This window comes from Haliotis rufescens, unplaced genomic scaffold (assembly GCF_023055435.1).
Source record: "Haliotis rufescens isolate VD_foot unplaced genomic scaffold, xgHalRufe1.0.p SCAF_7, whole genome shotgun sequence".
In the NCBI taxonomy this organism is placed as follows: Eukaryota; Metazoa; Mollusca; class Gastropoda; order Lepetellida; family Haliotidae; genus Haliotis; species Haliotis rufescens.
Genome location: NW_025964361.1, coordinates 39,647,765 through 39,672,023, shown reverse-complemented (window position 1 = coordinate 39,672,023; position 24,259 = coordinate 39,647,765). Strand labels below are relative to the sequence as shown.

General features: G+C 42.7%; 1 protein-coding gene across 1 annotated transcript; it reads left to right on the top strand.

The window, feature by feature from the left end:
* Window positions 1-787: 787 nt before the first annotated feature.
* Window positions 788-22,324, top strand: LOC124144204. Its single transcript, XM_046513492.2, has 28 exons — window positions 788-944; window positions 1,340-1,396; window positions 1,764-1,924; window positions 2,403-2,651; window positions 3,003-3,354; window positions 3,471-3,726; window positions 4,037-4,202; window positions 4,461-4,790; window positions 5,049-5,570; window positions 5,825-6,168; window positions 6,292-6,474; window positions 6,719-6,980; window positions 7,284-7,431; window positions 7,539-7,796; window positions 8,070-8,342; window positions 8,894-9,134; window positions 9,256-9,469; window positions 9,779-16,801; window positions 16,957-17,295; window positions 17,604-17,763; window positions 17,920-18,104; window positions 18,363-18,634; window positions 19,175-19,322; window positions 19,439-19,559; window positions 19,844-20,079; window positions 20,493-20,789; window positions 21,603-21,665; window positions 21,912-22,324. The coding sequence occupies exons 1-28, from the start codon at window positions 890-892 to the stop codon at window positions 21,969-21,971; spliced, it is 12,975 nt and encodes a 4,324-aa protein (XP_046369448.2). The 5' UTR covers window positions 788-889; the 3' UTR covers window positions 21,972-22,324.
* The last annotated feature ends 1,935 nt before the right edge of the window (window positions 22,325-24,259 follow it).

The window sequence follows — 24,259 nt, the reverse complement described above, 5'->3', positions numbered from 1 at the left end:
TATATTCTTCTCATGCATATGGGGGCGGTCGGGTAGCCTGGTGGTTAAAGCATCCGCTCGTCACGCCGAAGACCCGGGTTCGATTCCCGACATGGGTAGAATACGTGTAGCCCATTTCTGGTGTCCCCCGCCTTGATATTCCTGGAATATTGCTAAAAGCGGCGTAAAACCATAGTCACTCACTCGCTCTCATGCATATGATTTTGATTTTATTTTTGCATCTACAGCATTTGAAGGTGAGAAGAAAATACTGAAAGCTTCATGCAATTTGTAAACAAACAGTGGAATTTACCAACTGAAACATTTAAACATTGACTGTAACATGGACACTCATTGCTATGATCCATTCCCCAAAGTACACTTTCACAAAGGCAGGGAGAATGTTTTTCATCAACTGAAATAAGGTAAAAAATTATAGATTGGCAGCTCACTATCGTTATGAAACGCATTTACTCTCACCTACATTGTACTACTTCACACGCTTGTGAAATTGACACAGATCAAAGTCTGATTAACCTACATTACTGTTACATGTGTGCTCGTCAATGCTATACATCATCTTCACAAAGGGCTGCATATACTGTCTAATAAGCCCCTAATCGGTATGTTATCAAAAGTTATCTCTTTGCTGATCACACTGCAATGTTGTATATATAGATGTACTATATCTGCCTACTACAACATGGACAAAAGTCACTGATAGCGTTGGTCAGCATCTGCAATAAAGTCACCTTTGAACAGCCCGTAGCTGTATATAATACCCCCCTGTGCCCGCTGGCTTCAGAAGCCAGGACGGAGTGACGCACGTCCCATCACACTACAGTGTCAAGCAAGCAGCCATCATACAGACACACGACTGCGGGAAGGGTCTCCCCGAGAACCCAACACTATGTATTCAACAACAGCCTTTACGCTGTTAGCTCTGCTAGCAAGTGCATTGGCAGGTAAGTTGGATATTTAACTTATGTCGTATCAAAAACGTCATTTCATGCCATGACTGACTGAGTATGGTTTTACGCCGCTTTTAGCAATATTCCAGCAATATCACGGCGGGGGACACCAGAAATGGGCTTCACACATTGTACCCATGTCGGGAATCGAACCCGGGTCTTCGTCGTGAAGTGCGAACGCTTTAACCACTAGGCTACCCGACCGCCCCTCATGCCATGAAAAAAAGGTTTCATATACGTTTTCTTTTTCTGTGTGACATAAACATAACATCAAAAATAATACTGCAGGTACTTTTCAAATCTGTTTGATATCAATGTTATAATTTAATAGAAAATCTATTTTTCTACACCATTTTTAACTCTGATAAAATATTGTTGTCTCATGTTAGGTCCCATCACCTACCAATCACGTGACGAAACTACATCCTGCGCCAGACGATGCCGAGGTGAGTACAACAGTTCATCAATTGCTCACTGTAGCTAGATGATTAATTTATCTTTTTATATAAAATATGTATCTATGGCATATTCAGTGGAATGTTCATGTCCCTGCTGTTTGGAGCATGGGTTAACTAGTAGTTTAAGACGCCACGAATCTCTTCAGAGTTACGTCCCTCTTTCTTGCCAGGATCCGCTCGTCGTGGGCTTCACGCTGATTGTGCTCTTTGGTTGTTAGCATCATACACGTTTTCTCTGTTTGCAATAACATTGTTGACGTTTCTCCAATATTAACCTGGCAGTCCGTGATATATCTGAAAATCTGTTTCTCCACTCATTTAAATTCTTGCTGATACCAGGTTCTTGCTATTTTAGACACGACCAAGTTCAACTACGTCCCCGGACAAACCTATGAATTCGAGTACAATGTTCAGACACATACATCCATGGAAGGAGCGTCCAGCGATCAAGCGACTCTTGGCATCCGGGCAACTGCTGACATTGAGGTGCTGTCTAAGTGCGACATGGTGCTTAGGGTAAGTGGAAACAGAGACAATTCAATCCATTACTGTCCACTTAACCATAGCTTGATCACGTCCCAGTGCATTTTTTCTACTATGGCATTTTTCAAACGTATATTGATATCAACAAAATTACAGCCTTGGTTACATAAAAGATAAAACCTAAACGCAGAGTCCTACGATTCCGACTATATCATAAGGATGTTTATGAATCACTATCAAATAGTGACGATAACAGGTGTTCGCGAAAGAATTATCGTACCCTGCCCCACTTTTAGCACCCGTCACAAACACATGCAAAGGCCAGTCAAGAGTCAAAGGCAAACTTCATATGACGATTCTACCCACAAGAGCATTACTGCTGTGACATTTTACAAACATATATTAATATCAACTTATAGAGCTATGGTTTAACCACGTGTGACGATTCTGTTGCTGCTATGTGCGTGTGCAGTGCATTACTGCTATGACATTTTACAAACATATATTACAGCTCCGCGATGTGAAAGTCTACCAGTCTGATCCATCATCCTCTACACCAATGAAGTACGCTGATGAGTCAGGGCAGTTCAGACGGAATCTGGAACGTTTCCCCCTCCGCTTTTCTTTCCAAGATGGCGTGGTGGAAGAACTGTGTCCCACTGAGGGTGAAACCACATGGGCCCTAAACATCAAGAGAGGTCTTCTCGCTGCTGTCCAGAACAGTATGGATAACCTGGACCAAAATCAGAGAGTAAAAGAGGTAAACAAATCATCATTTGGTCTTACACAATGGGGTACCTTGTATACTGTAATGTAATGTCATGTAATGTAATGTAATGTACTTTACTATACTTAACCCCGGAGAACAGAAGGTCGTTGGTTCGATCCCCGGTTGTGTCATACCATAAAGATGTTAAAAGATGGAAAGTGTGTATTTATTAAAGAGTCGCATGATATTTAAATTGGCTAGCTCTATAAAACCGATATAAGAATAGTACTAGCAGACAGACAAACACGCGCACACACGCACGCACGCCCACAGACACACAGATACACACAAACGTTGAACCCCATTTCACCTCACCTCACCTCACTCTCCTAATTGCTACAGAGTGACGTCACAGGCGAGTGCAACACCGACTACACTGTAGCATCACGGGGGTGGTACTCTACAACGATTAAGAAGAGCAAGGATCTCCTTGGTTGCACTGATCGTAATGGTTATCACAGCTCCATTCATGGCATGCAGTACAGAGTTCCTTCAGAGATCCAGTCTCTGCCCCTCATGAAGAGTACACACGAATGTGAACAGGAACTGGACAAGAATGGACTCCTCAAGAGTGCTCTCATCCGGGAAACCCACACATTCAGACCTTTCTCCAGGGCCACCAGCGGTGCCACCACCAAAGTACTTCAGAGACTCAACTACAAGACTCAGAGATCTGGTGTCACAACAAGACAAGGTGATCAGTCTATATTCTCAAAGCGCTATCTCTGTAAAAGAAAATTTTCCTGACATCAATATAAGGATTATATTTGATATTTTTTTCTAATTGTCCATTATATTTGATGTTTCTAGATTACATTCGGAATCGGGCAGGAGTTGTGTTTGACCATGCCTACGGCCCAGGAAACAAGGGTCAGCTAGCGAGAGATGCCGAGAGTAAACTGCGAGAGATCTGCCAGAATACACGCGAGGATATCCGCCCAGACACTCCACGTATGTTTTCTGAGCTTGTCAGTATCGTCAAAGAGCAGAATGTTGATGACCTCAGACGTATCTACCAGCAAGTAAAATCTGGCACAGTCTGCACCGACAACAACGAGAGAGTAAAGTAAGTATAAGCCATATGTATTTCTTTGACAAAAACATATAGCACATTATAATTTATTTATTTATGAATAAACAATTTTGTTTCATCTGAGTGAGTGAGTACGTTTTACGCCTCTCTTAACAATAATCCAGCAATATTTCAGCTGAAACGACTGATACGGGCTCTTACCCATGTACGGATTCGAACCCAGGGCTTCTGCATGGCTACAGAACAATTAACCACTGGGCTATTCCCACTCCCTTCATTTTGTACCAACAGGAATCGTTGCTGTATACATACTTTTAAATATTCTTCATTTGGTTGGTTTCAGGAAGTTCTTCCTGGACTCTATCCCAATGGCCAGCACAAGTGCATCTGTTACCTTCTTGAAAGAACTTCTACTGAATAGGGAAGTCCTCGGCGCACAGGCAACCATGTGGATCACATCCCTGTCTCTCATCAACTACCCAACACTGGATATGATGCAGGAAGTAAAGGTCAGCTCATAATCTCCTCACACAAAAACATAGTATTACTGATTCTCTTCAATTACATCACTACTGAAGAGTGTGCCACAATTATCTGATTGGTTGAAAAAAAGTTTTCAAATGTGATTTTCCAAGCCACGAAATCTTCTGCATTATTCAGTGTGTGAATACTTTTCTTAAAAAGCATTCTTTTTTTGTGTCTCGAATATGAAAAACGCTGTAGTTATTAAGCAAATCTTCAGCTCACGCCATTTTTCTATTTTATAGGCACTTCTTGACTCGCCCGAATACAGCCGCTCTGCCATGCTCCCAGTCTCCACAATGGTCAACAACTACTGCAACCACCATGAATCCTGTTCTGACGAATCAGCCATCACACAGATCTTCTCTACCATGGAGAAGACCATTGGTTACGGCTGCTACATCAGAGATTCTAATCTGGAGACAAGCCTTGTGGCCCTTCGTGCCCTGGGAAATGCAGGCCACCTGGATAGACTGACCACGACACTCAGTAGCTGCTTCAACAGGCAAGCCAACCCCACGGAGGTCCGAGTAGCTGCCATCCAGGCCTACAGAAGACTACCCTGCACCGCCGATGTAAGTTAAAGAAATATATATCTTACTCGAGCATATGTGATTTTTATACATCTTCATGTCACGACATACAGTGGAGCCCCATTGTCTCAAAATTGGATGTGTGGAAAATACAGTGAGGTCCCGCAAACTATTTTAACCTGATATGTGGATGTGTTGATGTATCACGATCTTAATTTATAGTCCCTAGAGTATTTCTCTGATTGCCAGGTGTTGACTGACTTAGGAAATGATAATGTTCCATTCGTGTTTTCATTACAGAGAAGTGAAGTTATGACCATCTACCAAGATTCTGATGAGGACTCCGAGCTAAGAATTGCTGCCTACCTGGCTGTCATGCAGTGTCCATCTGAAGACGTCCTCAGGAGAATCCAGGGATCTCTCGAATCTGAGAAAGCTAATCAAGTTGGATCCTTTGTCTGGTCTCATCTTACCAACCTGATGGAAACATCCAGTCCACAGAAACAGACCATCAGACGAATCCTGGAGGACAAGACTCTTGGAAGGACTTTCGACCTCTCTACACTCAAATTTTCACGCAACTATGAAGGTTCCCTCTTCCTCGAGAAGTTCAACACAGGTGCCATGCTGGAGAGTAATGTCATCTTTTCAGATAAATCCTTCTTCCCTCGTTCAGCTATGCTCAACATGACAGTTGATCTCTTTGGGAACTCCCTCAATCTGTTTGAGCTGGGTGGACGCATGGAAGGAGTGGAGTATCTCATTGAGAACTACCTGGGCCCATACAGCTACTTTGGAGGGAAGGCAGCCAAGAAACCAAAGGTACTTTTCTTTTCATCATCAATATCTTTTACCCACAAGACACACAAATATTTTCAAACAATGTAGTAATGAACATCTTAATCAAAATATCAGTTTGCTCATCACACCAAAGACCTTGATTCCAATCCTTACGGGTGTTTATGGTGTGAAACTAGTGCTGTTCTCCATGATATTTCTGGAATATGAAGAAAAGCATTCTAAAACCCTACTATCACACCCACTCACACAAACTATACATTTACCATTGGTTTCAGAGCACTGTTAACCTGGATCGCCTCAGAGGAGACATGTACATGAGGATCTTTGGCAATGAAATGTACTACGATCACTTCAAAGGTGTTGACCCACTGGCATCTATCAAGGACTTCAATTTCCTTGACTTCCTTATCAAGATGACCAAGAAGCGTGATTATTCCTTCACACAGAGTGCAAATATCCTGGACAGTAGCATGATCATCCCCACCAGCTCTGGTCTCCCTCTCAACCTCACCGTCAGCGGCACAGCAACCATTGACCTTCTGGCCTCTGGTCAAGTGGACCTCCGTAAAATGACAACTTCACCAAGCAGTCTCCTCATCGATGGACACATCAAACCAAGGTTAGCCCAAATATTAAGTATTCAGTCATTACACGGTTGTTTGGCAGGTCTTCATGTGTGTCATGCGATTTATAGGTGGAACAATGACTATTTTAAGTCTAAACCCATTATCTTCCTTTACAGCGGAGCTATCAAGATTGTTGGCACGATGAGTATGGATGCCTTTGTCACCAAAACTGGCCTTAGAGTTGCCAACACATGGCATTCCAGTACTGCCCTAAAAGGCCGCATAGAACTCAAACATGGGAAAGTCATCAGTGCTGAGTTTGACTTTCCACAACAGAAGATGGAAATCCTGGATGTCAAGTAGGCATTTCTATACACTGATGCTCCACTATTTATCCCATCCCTCTTATCCCTGTTTTGTCACCAGCAAATATATATGTGATAGCTATTATTGCATTGCAAAAGAGAGACGACTTTACCATAACACACCAATTATATTATTGAATTAGATACCAATGCATCTATCAATCAGTCAAAATATAATCTGTATACATATATATCATAGTAATTTAAAAGGAATAATATTCCCTTCTGTGTGCTGCAGCACAAGGTTCTTCAGCATCCATGGTGATCAGGAGAAGACACAGGACTTGGTCACAGGCAACAGGAAGAAGCTGGAACTGTGCACAGGAACCAGGCTGGCAACGATCACTGGTCTGGAACTTTGTAATGAATTCCAGTGGCCTAATGCTTCCATGGTGGATGATGCCCCATACTTCCCCTTCACAGGGCCCTTCTCCCAAAGCCTCATTCTTTACAAGAGAGACACGCACACTGGGTACAAGCTCATGGCTAAACAATCAGTGGTGAGTTCATTGATAACTGTTTGAAATGCCCTATGCTTTGACCATTTGACGTGTATGTGAGTCAGTAATAGAGACGAAGTTACGGAGAATGTTTCATGCAATATGGCATTAACTGAGTCTGATCCTGAGGGATTCGTACTTGGTTTTCCTTCTAATATTGCCATTTGATAGTTAATCATAACCACATGCCTATGTTGGAGTGCTTTCAGCAGATATGTCTTATCGTTAAGATAGGTCATTGTCATTTGTCTTTGAAACTAATTTTCAAACTGATGTCAGAATATGTCTATATTTGCCTTTCAGAACCAGTATTCGACAGTTGCTGAGATAGCTGTCAACACACCTGGATCCAGAACAGACCGATCTTTGGCCTTTGACTTTCTACTGAATACCAAAGGAAAAGAGCTTGAAATCAGCCTGGCATCTCCATGGAAGAAGGCAGCATTCAAAGGTGCGTAATTGTCATGCGATGTTCTTTGCTGTAGCAGTTGATAAAAAATAGAGCTTACAATTCGTTATGTTTGGATTTATGGTTCTAATAACTATGTCTCTCTTCAGCATCCCTGGCATATGACAACAGCAATGTAGGCATGAGAGGTAATCTGATCGTCGATGAATCTGCAAAATATGGAGTAATCAGTGAAGTGGACATCAAGAAAGTAAAGACATTTGTGACCTACACCCCCCGACTGGAGATAAGACGTCCAGGAGCCAAAGTCATCCTACTCTCTGGCACTGTTGAGACTAATTCACTCAAGAGAGCCAATGTTCAGTTAACACTCACTGGTATAACGCCAAATGCTGTCAGCATTAGATGTAAGTAAAATTAGGGGGTACCTATCATTCAATACGATCATAGCATTTCCACACACAAAAGCGGCAGTGATGTGGAATAGTGGTTAAATATTTCGCTTGTCACACCTAAGGCCCGTGTTCAGTTCCCCTTATGGGGACAATGTAAAGCCCATTTCTGGTGTCCTCCACCATGATATTGCTGGAATATACCTAAAAGCCGGGTTAAATCCAACTCACTCACTCAATAATTAATCAATACAAGAAACCGACAATATTCTTGCATTCCTCTTGCAGCCGCCCTACTGAACTCTAAAATCGAGAAGAGTCTGGTCGGTACCTTCAGCCTGGCCCCAAAGCAGAATTACCTCCTAGAAGTTGGTTTGGTGTATCAGGACAGTGGCAGGAAGAGGTCCATCATAAAGGTCATTCCCACACTGATGGTGAAAACACCAGAGCTGGAGCTCATCTCCCTCTCCGGATCAGGGGACTACAAAGAGGGTAAATCCCTCAAGGGAAGTCTAACTCTGGATGTCCACAAGGTCTTGGCCAAACCAATCACTCTGAAATGTAAGTATTTTGGGATGGAACATATTCATGCTATATGAAAAAGCATGACCTTTGTGGACATTTGGACATGGAATTCTTATACATATAGCGCAATGAAGTCAACTATGACGTCTATATAAATAAATCAGGATATATCACTGCTAATGATGACACTCCACCAAAACACAACAACATTTAGTCCATCCTAACAGAGGAATAGAGTTAGTCATTTGAGTTTAGCATCCCTTTGAACAGGAAGTTGGTTATATCAGGGTGTGCCATTTAAATGTAAAAGGAAAGGCTAAAGTGATCCAAGTCCTCGATGTTTACGACTTAGTGGAATCCAAGGTATGGTATAGTGCTGACAAAACAAGGATTATGATGATTGTCAATCAGGGTTGCAGACCAATCAACGCCTTATGGATGCATATCTGAAGAGCAGTTTGTGGTATCTATGATGGCATGGCGACTTGTGCCAAGACACTGTTCATTACAATATTGTTAATGACATTAATGTATAGTTGTTTTTGCCACTGATGAATGTATTCAATAACCATGTATGTCCAAATCAGGTGATGTCAAGAAGACAGGTGTTACCAACAACAAGTACTCTGGAAGTGTCTCGGTATCCTCCCGTTTCCTGGTCGCCAAGGCGAGTGGCAATGTGCAGACCAAGAAGAACACTGTCAGCTCCTTAATAACTCTTGACTACAACCTGCCCAAGGTCCAAAGTATCAAGAAAGACAAGATCACATTCAGCTCTAAATACACTGATCGTAGCACCAGGTCACTCTGGAACTACCAGCTCAACACGTAAGTCACATGTGTAATCGTTGATAAATCATATGCATACACAATAGTATCAACACATTGGAAAATAGTAGTTGATTAGCGAAGATGCCTCATGTGTGTATACCATTTGCTTTCTTTCTAGAAACTTCGAAGACAAGAGATACCCTCACGTGAACTTCTTCACAGATCTTGACTTCTCTCACAACAAGAAACACACAGAAGCTGGTGCAAAATTTAGATATGGACCTAAATCCAAGGACACTACCCGTCAGATCACAGGTTATGTTCTGGTGAACCATGATATTGGCTCCAGAGCCAACGTTAACATCACGATCACAAGTGCTGTAGGACCACTGGTGAGTTTTTGTATCTAACATGCTTATAAATATTAAATGTGAAAGCCAGGGAATAACCAGTCTAAATATTTGAAGGCAAAACTATTAAAAGGCAAAAAAGTGGTGAAAATTATATGAATGGATCACAGAAAATTAGTGATGGCACCAGGTGTTCGTGAAAAGGGTAAGGATGTCCTGTCATACCAGTAGCACCTGCCACACACACAATTTGCATTAATAATACCAAACACCATGTTATTGCAACATTCAAAATATATAAATCATCCACATAAATCAGTTACTAAATTGGTTCTTTGACTAACATTTCAGGATGTAGAACTAAGCCTTAAAGGACGGCATGTTCACGACAGTCGCAATGTGAACTCCTCCATCACATTTGATTATGGCAAAGGAAAAAGCATTGATGCTGCTCTAAGACTTCAAAACAGTGGAAAGAAGACACTTAATCTCTTTGGTGAAGCTAGCCTTTCATATCCTGGCAAACAAGTGAGTCTGAAGACCGATCTGATCCAGTCAAGGAAAGACTACACACACTCCATGACCTTCTACAATGACAAAGAAATGTCTACTATGGTAACAACCTACAAAAGACGGAAGGCTACAGTCCACCAGGTAAAATCTAACATCAACCTACATCACACAGAGCCAATCCAACTGACTGCTTCAACTAACCTTGACAACAAAGACCTCAAGGTTTCTGCCCAGGCTGACTATGATGGAGATGTCTATGGAATCAACACAGGCTTCAAATACTCCAGGACACCTACAGCGAAGTGGACAATGGACATTACATATCCGACAAGACATGTCATTGTTCAGGTGGAGGGGGAAAGGCGAGGTGTAACCTATGAAGGCTCTGCAGATGCCAAATGGGATGCTGACAAGAACACTTCCAGAAGATTCCTCCTTGCAGGAAAGCTCAACCTAAAATCACCTGGCAATTTCGGTTCCACAGTTGCATTGAAATACCCAAGCAGAGACCTGGAGTTCAATATTAAACATGCCAGTGGCAAGCAGTACACAACACGTGCTGATTTCTCTTGGGAGGCTAACAAGAAGATCAAAGTAGATACATCTTTCAAAAGGGATCAGACACAAACTGGACAGTCACTTGATGGCTCTGTCAGAGTGAAAACTCCTTTTGAAGGATTTGAGAACCTAATTGTTCAAGCCAGCAGTGACAAAAATGAGAAAAAATATGGATCTTCCATGCAGCTTTCCTGGGGTGGGAAGAAGAACCAGATCACTACTGCTGTGAGCATGAAGAAACCCTTCTCTATGAGAAACTTAGACCTCACTATAACGGGAACGTCGCCTTTCAAAGGATACAGAAGCTTCAGCACCGAAATAGGTCATGTAATGACACCTTCACTGAATACCATAATGAAGGGAAGTTTAGAGGGAAAGAATGCCAAGCTCCTTTTGACAGGAGAGAACCGATGCACTGACCAGAAAAGGGACATTGAAGGAACTGTGACTTTCAAGTCCAACGTCAAGGGTATGCAAGCTGTTAATCTCCGTCTCTCTCACAATGATGATTTAAGAAAGTTTGTAACTGATGTTGCCCTGGATATCAACGGTGACCAATACATGTATGATTTGGACATGAACCACGAAAGATCGGGATGGCAGCTTCGAAACACTGGCAAGCTCACCCTCTCTTCTCCAAACTCGCGATTTACCAACAGCTGGCAACACGGAAATACTAACAATGACGTGAAGAGTACAATGACAGCCGAGTGGGGAAGAAACAACCGAGTTTTTGTTAACATATTTGGAAACCATGCTTCATCAGCCAGAACAAGAACCACAGGAGGAGTAACAATTGAAACTCCATGGGAATCAATTCGCAATATGGACATCAATCTTGAGCATGAACATGGAAGAGGTTTCATCAGACACTCATCTAACATCAAGAAGGGAGAGGTTATACTAGGATCAGCAGGCATCAACTACATTAGATCCAATGGGCAAGCAGAGTCGGATATCACTCTCGAATCACCCATAACAAACCTCAAAGGAAAGGTAAATGCTCGCTATGCAGCATATCCACTCACTGGACATGCTGACTTAGAATGGGCTCCAGATAACAGAGTATCAGTTGATGGATCCTTTGCTGCACCTTCTACAGAGAATATTGAAACAAGCCTACGGATGACAAGTCCATATGAAAACTTCCGGGATATTGTGTTGAAGGCATCCCACAAGAGGGAAGGATCTGATTTGGTATCCAGAGGAAGCTTCAGCTATGACATCAGAAAATCCTTTGAGTTTGAAGCACACATAGCTCCTGATACCCTGAACAATTACCGGGCAACACTGAGGACTCCTTTTGATGACTATAAATCCTTTGAAGCTGGACTTTCATACAACGGTGACCGTAGATTGTTCATGAGCAAAGCCAACTTCGGTATCACCCCAGTCCTGGGGAACTTTGCTGGAATCTTAAACTGGAACCTGGACGACATGAACGGAAAGATGAGGATTGATACTCCCTTCCATGAGTACCAATACATGCAGGTGTATGCCACCAGTGAACTGACAGGCAAAGGAAGACGTTCACACATTGAAACTGAATATTACCCAAGGAAGACTTTAAGCCTTGATGCAGTCTACGCCATGGGAACCCCCATTGTCATCGATGTCACCATCAAGACTCCATTTGAAAGAATGGAACACATGAGTGCATCCCTAAAACATGCTCTGAGAAGAATGTCGCTTCAAACACATGCTGATGTTACATTTGCTTCTGCCAAGAACCTGGCTGGTGATCTGAAACTGAACTGGGCAAAGGGGTATGAGGGCAGTCTTGTCATCAGCACACCTTTCTATGGTTATGAAATGAACAAGCTATCTGTTAGGCAAGAAGGCACCTGGGATAATTTTAAGGGTCATGGAGAAATGGAAATGGCAAAGAAAACTGGTGAAGTGGACCTAACTTTCAATCATGGCTTCAGATCCACTGGCACATTCATGCTCAAAACTCCTTTCAGTGGCATGACAGAAACTAAAGTTTCATTTAATAAACGTGGCTACCTGGGTAACATACGAGGAGGTATGGTTATCACCTATGGAAATGATCAAACTATTGACATTTCTGGTCAGAACAGATATTCAAATGGACGACTGGACACATCACTACTTGTCAAATCCCCCTTTTCTGACAACATCAAGTTTGTTATAGATCATGATGGTCAACTAAGAAGTTTCACAAATAAGGTATCCGGATCAATTGGCTCACAATATGCCTTCAACTCGGATTCAGCATTCACTTACAGGTATCCATTGATAGATCTATCTACCAACATTGGCTACACGAGAAATTGGAGAGGCAGAAGCATTGGGCTAAAGGTTCACAAAGAAGGCTACCTTAGTGACATGAATGCCAAAGCTACTGGTACCATAGACAATGATCAAGTTGACATTGCTCTCATGCTAAAAACGGATGGCGTCATTGAAGGATCTTTAACCATGCAGACACCTTTTGAAGATTATAAAGATGTTGGACTTTCTCTTCAACATTCTGGAAACAGGCAAAGGTTTTCAAGTGAAGGCACTATCAGATATATGGATGGTAAAGCTCTGCAGGGCTCCCTACTTTTTTGGCAGTCTGGCCTTTCTCATATTGATACCAAAGCAGAAATCAAGACTCCCTTCCTAGGATTTGAAACTTCCCTTCTCAAATACCGTCATTCTATTGAGGACTCTCAAATAACATCAAATGCGTTCATTGCCTATGGGCGTGGTCAAGAAATTACATCTGATCTCCGTTTCCAAACAACACCTAAGATCAGCTTTGATCTAACTGTTCAAACACCCTTCAGTAGATTCCAAAACAATAAACTTGTTTTCAGTCACAATGGACCAATTGACAGCTGCACGAGTCATGCAGAAATGGAACTTCTGGACAGATCAATCTCTGCTGATTCATCATTTGAACATGGAACTTCTACCAGAGCTAGCTTCTCCCTCACCTCTAACATTCAAGGTATGGAAATGGTCAAGGCATCTCTAAACAAGGAGGGAACCAGAGACAATTTCAGAAGTAGCGTCTCAGCTTCACTGAAGGATTCCACCATTGAAGCTGATGTCACAGGCAGAATTGCCCAAGACATCAAAGGAACCGTTTCTCTCAGAACACCCTTCCAGGACTTTAGGGATACAGCTATTGTCGTTGATCACACAGGAAACTGGAATGACTTCAGTAGTGAAGGACAGCTCCGTTACATGGATGGGAAGACAATTGAAGGGAAGGTAAAGTTCACCCATAATGGATACAGGCAGATGAAGGCAAGCAGTGAGTTGAAGACACCATTCGCCAACTATGAAGTGATGACAGTTGAATATGGACATGATTCCAGAAGCAATTACTTTAAATCTAACTCAGCTGTCACATATGGCTACGGGAAGAGAATTACATCAGACATAACTGCAGATGCTGCCAGAGATATCAATGTAAATGTAGTGCTCAAAACTCCCTTCAGGGACTATGAACTTAGTAGAGCCGTTTTTACTTCTACTGGACCTCTCAGCAATCTGAAAAGCAATGCAGAACTTGAGTTTGCCCGGACAAGGCTTACTGCACAGACCAACTTTGCAAAGTTAGAATCGACAAACGGGGACGTCATCATCACAACAAACATTCCTGGCTATGAAAGCATGAAGGGTTCCATCAGTGTGAAAGGTGATCTCAGTGATCTGAAAACCACAGCTCTTCTTAACCTTAAAGATTCTACACTCGAGGTTGAGCTGAGCGCCAGTCTCAAAAACAGCATCATGGCAGATCTGAAAATCAGGAGTCCTTTCCAGAACTTCAGAAATGTCGGAGGGTTTATCCAGCACTCAGGATCCCTATCCCGCTTCAATACTGAAGGAAATCTTCGCTACATGGACGGGGAGGTTGTTGAAGGCAAAGTCACCTTCTTAAAATCTGGACTGACACACATGCAAGCCAGTGCTGAACTGAAAACACCCTTCCAAGGATATGAGAGCCAATCTGGAGAGTTCCATCATTCTGTAAAGAATGGCCGTCTTACTTCAAACATTGATGTCACCTATGGCCAACGTCAAAAAGTACTGATGACTGTTAATGGAATGCTGTCACCAACAATTGACATAAGCGCTACACTGAAAACTCCTTTTAGAGACCTCGACAACAGCAGAATCATCTTTACTCATGAGGGACCCATTGCCAACTGCAAGAGTCATCTGGAAGTGCAAGCTATTGGAAAGTCAATCACAGCAGATTCTGAAGTCTATACTGGTAGTTCGATGAGAGGTAACCTGAATATTGTCAGCAACATTCAAGGCATGGAAAGCATGAGGGTGTCCTACAGTAAAGATGGTGATATCAATAATCTCAAAGCTAAAGGATCCATTGGAGTCAGAGAATCAACACTGGAAGCCTCTCTAAACAACGTCTTCAGTACAAGGCAGCTCTTGACTGAAGTATCCGTCAGAAACCCATACACGCAACCTTTTGTTGTACAGCTGGATGTCACTGGAACACCAACCAACTTCAAAAACAAGATGTCTGCTGACATGGGCACCAATGGAGGAATCACAACTGACACATCCTTCCGGGTCAGAAATGGGAATGTTGATATCAGGTCAGGATTTGCCTTTAATCTGGCAGGAGCTCATCAGACAGGAAACATCAAAGTCCGCAAGGAAGGTGAGCTGGGGAACATCAAGATGAGCATCAATGGTGATTACAACCAGAAGAAGGCAAGTATGAAGGCTGCCTTCAGGGCAATAGATGATGTCCATGGTGAGATCAAAATCACGACACCATTCATACCCTACAGAAATGTTGGCTTCTCATTTGATCACTCCGGAACATGGACCCGCTTTGCCTCCCAAAGTAAGATCCAATTCATGGACAAGAGAGAGATCACTGCTAAGATCAACCATTTCAGCCATGACCTTGACCGTCTAGAAAGCAGCCTAGAAATCAGTACACCTTTCCAAGGTTATGAATTCACCAAGGCTGAGATCGACCATACTGCCACAACTAATGGCATCAACTATAATGGGGCTGTACAGTATGCACAAGGACAGAAGATTACAGGAGAACTCCATGCAACAATCTCACCCAAATATGACGTGGATGTCAAATTGACCACACCTTTCAGACAATATGAGGCTCTCTCTGCATCAGCATCATTTGAGCATGGTATTGGAACATACCTCCTAGGAAGCAAACTGGATGCTGGAAACGGCAATCGCTTTGGTCTTGAGTCCACCATTGACATGTCTTCTCCTGAGTACACTGCTGTTGCACGCCTCTCAACGCCATTTGAAAAGTTTGATTCTGCCGAGATCTCTTTAACACATGCTGGTGAACTGAGGAAGTTCAGATCCACAGGAACAATACAAACCCCTCAGACTGGTACTCTCACGGGTGAAGCATCTCTTGGCTACACATCTCCATTAGAAATGGAGGGTTTGATATCTCTTTCCAATGGTATGAAATTGGCTCTACACAACACCCACAGACACAACGAATACCAATCTCACATTGAGGCCACATGGAGTCCAAGAGACCAAATAGCATTTGATGGATCCTATCAATTCTTAGATTCATTGTATGAGAAACAACTGACAACTGATTTCACCCTTGTTACTCCATTTGAAACTGCGAAACTGACTGCTCTGAGGTTTGAACATCATCAAGGATCAGACAAATATACAGAGAAACTGGGAGCTGATTACAATGGCAACACTGTTCTGGATGTGGACATGGAGATCTCCCGAGGCTCAAGGGAGCAGGGAACATTCACAATGAGGAAGCCAAGGCCAATGCAACTGACTCTTTCAGGAGAAATTGCTGATAAGAACATTGATGGAGACATGTTTGTTAACTGGGATAGAGATGAGCCAGAGAGCAACATCCGAATCAAAACCTCCTTGACAGACAGAAGCAGGCAGTCTCTTTTGAACAAAGACTTGACACTAAAGCTTATCCACCCATCACGCACTGTTGGCATCATTGGAAACGTCCTCAGATCACAGCTCCAGACAAAGAGTCATGGAGAATTCATCTGGAATGAAGATGCTGGGCAAAAGCTATTCTACGATGTGGATGTCAAGGACCGAAGCCGCCGCTACAGTAAGATGTTCGAGGGCACCTTCAAAGTGGGGTCACCTATGAGAAGTCTCAAAATGGATGGATCGTACAGTCAGACAGGTTCAAAGAAAACTCTTGATGGGGACTTTTCCTGGGATGCTGACAGAGACGACACAAAGAAGATTGGCATGAAAGCTGTCCTGACACCTGATGACAGATCCACGCAGGCAGATCTCTCTCTCAGACTTCCTTCTGTTGGCAAGGTAAGCACAGTGCACATTAACATAGAACATTTCATGACAAAATTGATACTTTGAAATTAATTTCACAAGATTTAACTGTCCAATGTTCAACAATTTACATTTTTACAATATGAGGTCAATACATTCTAATCTGATGTACTGTCAATAATCTTCAGAACATCCAGATCGACACAGAAATGCTGATGAATGATGGCAGGACTATCTTCAATGGAAAATCCCAGCTGTCCTACTCCAGTGACTCCCGAAAGACAATCACCTTCACATCCCATCTGGAGGACATTTCCTATGGCTATGGCAACAACAATTATAGCTTTGTGGTTGGCATTAGCCACCCATACACAGATGTGGACGTCAAACTTGCATCCCACATCGGCAGCTCCAGTGAGAAAGTATCTGCTGGAGCTAGTATGTCCTACCTGACAGCCAGGAGGGAAAGAAAGAACTTTGCTCTCAGAGGAGAGATTAACAAACTGAGGAAGCAGATACAACTACAGGTACGATTGGCTATCTATTATACCTAATACTCATACAGAAAGTCAAATTCATAATGAGTTATGCGTAAATATTGATGTGAACGTAAATAACACAACTCTCATCACTAGATAATAGGAAGGGAGAGATAGGAAGGGTGGCAAGGTGGCCTAATGGTTAAAGCGTTCGCTTGCCACGCCGAAGACCCTGGATCGATTCTCTATATGGGTACCATGTGTGAAGCCCATTTCTGGTGTCTCCCGCTTGATATTGCTGTAATATTGCTAAAAGGGGCATAAAACCACACTCACTCACTCATTCACTGTAACAGATGGAGACCCCAATCAAGAACATGGATCTCACTGGTGAGGTGGAGGAATCTCCTTACAAGCTGAAATTCAGGAATATTTATGAAGGCAAGATTGTCCAAGCACACCTTACAGTAGACCCTGACAGAAGAATGGTGGACTTCCAAACAAACTACGATCTGGGTAGGTTAAATAATATGCATATTCCCTTATAAGTTTATAAATTTATAACGGTGATGCTTTCATTATCATGGAAAGGGTTTTATCGTTTTTATTTATTTGAGGCCAATCATTCCGTGTGAAACTTTAAAAAAATTTAGTCTCAACATTCTGCTACAGACAACCCTGGCAAGACACTGCAAATGAACGCCAGATATGTAAACTCAAGTGCCATGCAGGCTGAGGTATATCACCAGGAGAACTCCCGTCGAGTATCAGACAGCCTAGTTGCCCTCAGACTTAACACATCCCGCCTTCTCCATACAAGGCTGTCCTGGAGGCCACAGACGATCGCCGATGTTCAGGTACAGAATGCTTAACAATGTATCTAAGTTGTGAGGGTGGTGGGGTAGCCAAGTGGTTAGCGCGTTGGCGACCGGGTTCATTCCCTGGGTTGGTACATTGGGTGTAACACATCCTTGAAGTCTTCTGTTCTGATATTCCTGGAATATTGCTTAAAACGTATTTCAAATAAATATATACGAAACCTTATAAACTTTATTTTATTAAGAAAATACAGATTGTGCGTCTTTTTCTGATTTAGTATCCATTTCTTTCTGAAGGCATACTTGACCAGTCTGGTGGAAAACTATGGCCAAAGTGCGAAGACGACTTTCCACTCTGTGTACGAGTCTGTGGGACAGGAGTTGTCAGGCAAGTACCGTCGGATTGCACAAGCCACCAAGGAAGAACTCTCACCCTACTTCACCCTGCTGGAGTCGGAGATGGCCATCATAGAAAAACAGCTGGACTCTGTCAGGAGGGAGATCAGGCGCATGTACAACCGTAATGACTTCCACCTGGCAGCCATGGGAGAGTACTTCGACCAGGCATTGTAAGTACATCAGTATACCAGTATAGAAGTATGCGTTACCTGGCTGTGAGCCTCTAGTTAAACATTGCCCTGTCGGAAATACATTTCAACAAAGCACCAACTACATTGCACATCTGATTAACTTTATAATCAGGATCCCTAAACATGATCCTTGGTTTGTCAGCACCAAACCCGTTCTTGTAATTTCATCACGCCGGTGTCGTATGACCTGCATCACTTCGAGCTCCCACTTCAAGCTTGCGTTCTGTGATATGGCTGAAACACTGCTCAACGCAGCTTTACAGGCAACAAACACGTGCTTTTCATGCAAATTGTATGAGTGGCGGTGCTACAAGCAGGGCAGGACATGCTTCCCATTTTGTCGAACACCTGGTGTCACCACTGATTTCCAGTGATCAACTCCTACATTTTCACCTCTATTTTAACTTTTATGCCCAATGGAATCTGTTTCGGCGGATAATCAAGACTGGATATTCTCTAGCGTTGATGTTTTATACATGCACCACACTCGCACATTATGACCAAGAGTAATTGTTTCAGTGAAGCATACAAGGACCTGGTCACCTCGACAAAGGAACTGTTTGCTTCCACGAATCAGAAACTGGCTGAATACATGGAGACGATGACAGACTTCCCCATCAGGCAGAAGTATCAGGCCATTGTGGCGGAGACGCTCATCAAGTTTAAGGTTTGTTCTCAATCTATTTTAATTATTTAAATGGGATATCTGAATCTGTTAATGATATATTATTTAACAATGAAAGTTAAGATTATTTATAAGTCTCCATTTTGTTCTCACTGTAGCGTGGTGTGGACGAGCTCGTGATCAACACTGTCGAGATGATCTCTGGTCTTGACGAGCAGCTGCAGAGTTTCAGGAACACCTACCATCAACATTACACCTATCTGCAGGGTTCAATAACAGGTAATTAATTTGAAACATTTTAACGACAACGAGTAGGTTTTCATAAGGAGATCAAATATACAATTGATATAACCATGGGAGTTCATCATAAAATAAGCTACTGTTCTTTCAAAAAATATGGAATTTGTATTCTTTATACATTTGTGCATACTAGACCGTAAATGCATAATATGGGAATCCAAAAAGGCGGAAAAGTTTCGCGAGTGACAAACTCCGGATATGACGAACAAATTTCAGTTACTTTAAGTTTGGCAAAACCATGTAATGCTGTACATCTTTTAAAGATTCCATGGACAACCTGAGGAACCGGTCTCGACTGGCTGCTGCCAGGCTTCAGTTTGCTGACTACCAGCAATACCTCAACACCATCACCAACCATGTCCAGGACCTGAACATTCCCAGCAGATACAACGAGATTGTAGAGCACACGCAGAAGATGCTGACCTCCCGTCTGGGAGACGTCATGAAGCAGGAGGACCTCCAGCATCTCCTTTCACTCACCAATGATGCCTACCAGGAGGTCAGTCCTAAACCACAGTTACTGAGACTTCGTTCAAACGTAGATGAGTTTAATGCCGCTTGGCACAGTATGTCTGTTATTTTTTTGTGTCGGCTTCGTGTGAAATGAAAGCCTGAAATGAGTAATGTCTTGGACGTGAACCACTTTGGTGAAACCCACCAGCATGTGTATAGTGGTGATAAACCTACAAACATAATAAGGTCGAACTGGTATTCAAACCAACGATCAGGGTCTCTAGCAAGTATAAGGGACGCAACTCTGTAAGCAACTTGCGGAGCCGTAGATGTCTGAGCCTTACATACATCTGATATATTATAGGTTAGGTGAAGTTTTAAGTAACTACCAAGTAAAAAACACTGAACATGATAATCAAGCAAGAATTTAAGTGATGCTGACTTATTGCTGGTGTTCAGGGTGTGTGGGCCTACAACTACTGGCAGGTGGAAGACAACCTCAAGGATCACCTGCAGAGCATCTATGAGACCATCAAGGAGATGGTTGAGGAGGAGCTCCAGAAGTACAGGGATGCGTTGCTTCTAATCAAGCCCGATGTCACAGTTTGGGATCCTGAACACGGAGAGATCCAAGTAGAATTGCACCTGCCCATCCCAGCTCAATCTTTGGACACACTTCCAGAAATCCAGACATATGTCCAAAGGGCCAAGACTGCCGTCAGCATGTACATCCCAGACAATGCCACATACCAGAAAGTAAGTAATGGTAACTTGATGTACAAGAGGCGAGGTGAAATGGGATTTAACGTGTGTGTGTGTGTGTACGTGTGTGTGTGTGTTTCTGTGTGTGTGTTCGTGTGTGCGTGTGCGTGTGCGTGTGTGTGTGTCTGTTTGCACTAGTTGGACTAATGCTGGTTTTATAGTCCAGAGACACATTGCCGCGCTTAAACTTTGATACCTACTCAGACACAGTAAACTGACTCCGAGCCGGTCAGTCCTTGTAAAATCCTATGAATGTCGAGCGCCAGCAGGGTAACAATAAGTACGATCGTTAAACATCTTTTAGTATGACGCGACCGGAGACGCCACCAACCTTCCGCTCTCTGAGGGGGCGTTCTATCTACTGGAGCACAGTGGCGGTCTGGTGTAAAAGCCTGCCTGTGTGTACATGAAGAACGCCTGGTGATATCATAGTAACTTTACCATTTTTCCTAATTTACTAATTTCTTCTTGTACTTTGTTGTTTAACGCCGTACACAGAAATATCCCAGCTAAATGACGACTGTCTGTAAATAATCAGGTCTGGACAAGACAATCTATATTGTGAGCACTGATCTCCGCCGTCGGGGCACGATGACACACAATCAGTCAAGTCACAGAGTCTGACCACCAGATGCCTTTCACGGCCAGCATAAGTTGCTGGGGAGATAGTCTATCCCATGATCTCCAGGTATTATGTTAAGTCATGTGACAGAGACATGACTAAGGGTACCCCCAGGCATTGATGTATTTTAACCAACACTATTTATCCTATGTCATGTTTCAACACGAGTGCCTTTTGTTTCACAGTATATCCCCACGTCCATCTGGCGGTCACCCAATGCTACAACCAGACTGAGTGGCGAACTGAAGGTAAGCAAGACAACACATTTTCCGGGAATACTCTTAACTCTTGGCATCCCTTTTAAACTTATACCTTTGGATAAACAGACAAAATGTCCTTGTCGACAATCATCAATTTGTTGATGTCAAGTGAGCCTGATGTAATAACATGAAGAAGTCACATTGAAAATGTTTAAGAGGAAGAAAGGTGCTTGTAAATAATATAACAACGCGAAAACATCCTACGTAGTTTAATACCTTTTTACTCTTTTGCAGGTTTTGCCAAATATCCCTCAGCGACGTCCCTTGAGAAGATACAACGCTATCAGTCTCTAAGTCTACGACTTACCGATACCCCTTACGGAAAAATGATCTATGCCTATTTATTTACTATTCATAACATCAATGCTTAGAGTATAAGATGTATAGAACTAAAGTTGCAAACAATATTTAAATTTAGTTTGTAATACCTTTTCAAAAGAAGTTTGAAGTAATACTACATTCCTGAAGGACAATATCAAAAGAGCTTATTGTTTTACCAGCACATATGATAGCTGCTATCATATGTGCTGGTAAAACATTACTTCTATTACATGATGATGAAGGTGATAAACAATCTGTTGATCGGGATATGTTACAATATGTGTGACAGCTCCCTTCCATTACAAGAATAAACATGTGCATTAATAGTTCGTCTCGTGTTTACTATGGTGTTAAATCTGATTTTTCAAGGGGCGGTCGGGTAGCCTAGTGGTTAAAGCGTTCGCTCGTCACGCCGGGGACCCGGGTTCGAATCCCCACATGGGTACAATGTGTGAAGCCCATTTCTGGTGTCCCCCGCCGTGATATTGCTGGAATATTGCTAAAAGCGGCGTAAAACTGTACTCACTCACTCTGATTATTCAAGCCAAACTGAACCACTGCTTTGAATGAGTGAGCAAGTGTGTTGGGTTTAACAGAATTTCAGTTTCATTAAGATGTGTCCGATGTGGGAGGGGAGGGAGTGAATTTGGTTTAAACCCGCTTTGAACAGTCTGTTGTCTTTGCTTGTTTAATGTGGCACTCAGCAATATTCCAGCTATATGACAGCGGTCTGTAAATAATCAAGTCTGGACCAGACACTCCAGTGATTGATATCATGAGCATTGATCCACACATTTGGGATACCATGACATGGATGAACAAGGTCAGCGAGCCTGACCCCCTGATCCCGTTAGTCACAAGTGAGTGAGTGAGTGAGTGAGTGAGTGTGTGGTTTTATGCCGCTTTTAGCAATATTCCAATAATATCAAGGCGGGGTACACCAGAAATGGGCTTCACACAATGTACCCATAAGGAGAATCGAACCGGGTCTTCAGCATGACAGGCAAATGCTTTAACCACTAGGCTGCCCCCGTTAGTCACAAGTATAGTGTGTCTGTTTGTTTGTTTGTTTGTTGTTTTACGCAGCACTCAACAATATTCCATCTATATGACAGCGGTCTGTAAATAATCGAGTCTGGACCAGACAATCCAGTGATTGATATCATGAGCATCAATCCACGCAATTGGGATTCGATGACATGCATGAACAAGGTCAGTGAGCCTGACCCTGATCCTGTTAGTCGCCTCTTACGACAAGCATAGTCGCTTTTTATGGCAAGCATGGGTTGCTGGAGATCCATTCTGTACCGGATCTTCAGGAAACCCAGTGATGCAGATCATGGAGGTTTACCACTTTGGGGAAACCTACAAACACTGATACCATGCTGACAAAGCAAAGATCATAATAATGGCAAATATGCCATTCAAAGCTTTGATCATCAGATCCTGGCAAAACTAAGGGAAGCAATTTGGTCAGCATAATGCAACCAACTCCTTGTGGCATAAGTATTGTACAACTTTCTTCATCCTACTCTCCATAAAAAACATCTCAGGTGGAGGTTTGGCTTGTGCCTAGGGTCTGAAGATAGTGACATGAATGGCTAAAATATTGCAGTGGCCTTAAAGCAATATTCACTCTCACTCAAGATTTTGAATTTGTGTGTATACTACAGTATAAGTTATTTCTTGTTGAGTGTATAGGTTAGGAGATGATATTGTCATTAGCTTCTGAGAGTCAAACACATTATCTATCACCGCTGCAAGCAGTGTGACTGAAGTCAAAGATTTTGACAGTATTCCAGTTATATCATGGTATGTCAGCTTGATGTGTGAGGAAAATCATATGTGATGCAGATGTTTGCCACTTTAGTGAGATCAATGCACAAGGGAATGGTGCCAACAAACCAAGAAACATATTTGGGGCGAACTGAGATTCGAACCCACAATCATGTTTCTGGCGTTCCAAACAGACACCTTAGAGGACTGGGCCACCCGTGCCCCCAAAGAGAGAATGAATGTTGTAAGATGCTTCAGTCAGCAATATTCCAGCTCCACTGCACGAGTCTGTACATAATACACACAGACAGGAAAACTGAATGCATGATTTGCTCCAACAATCCATGGCATCAGGGTACTATGTCACACAATCAGTGTCAGTCTCAGAGCTGAAACATCCACTCCCCATGTTAGTTGTCTACAGAGCACCTAGCCTGAGGTGGATTCCCCACAAGTGTTGATGTTCATACTAATGATTGAACAAC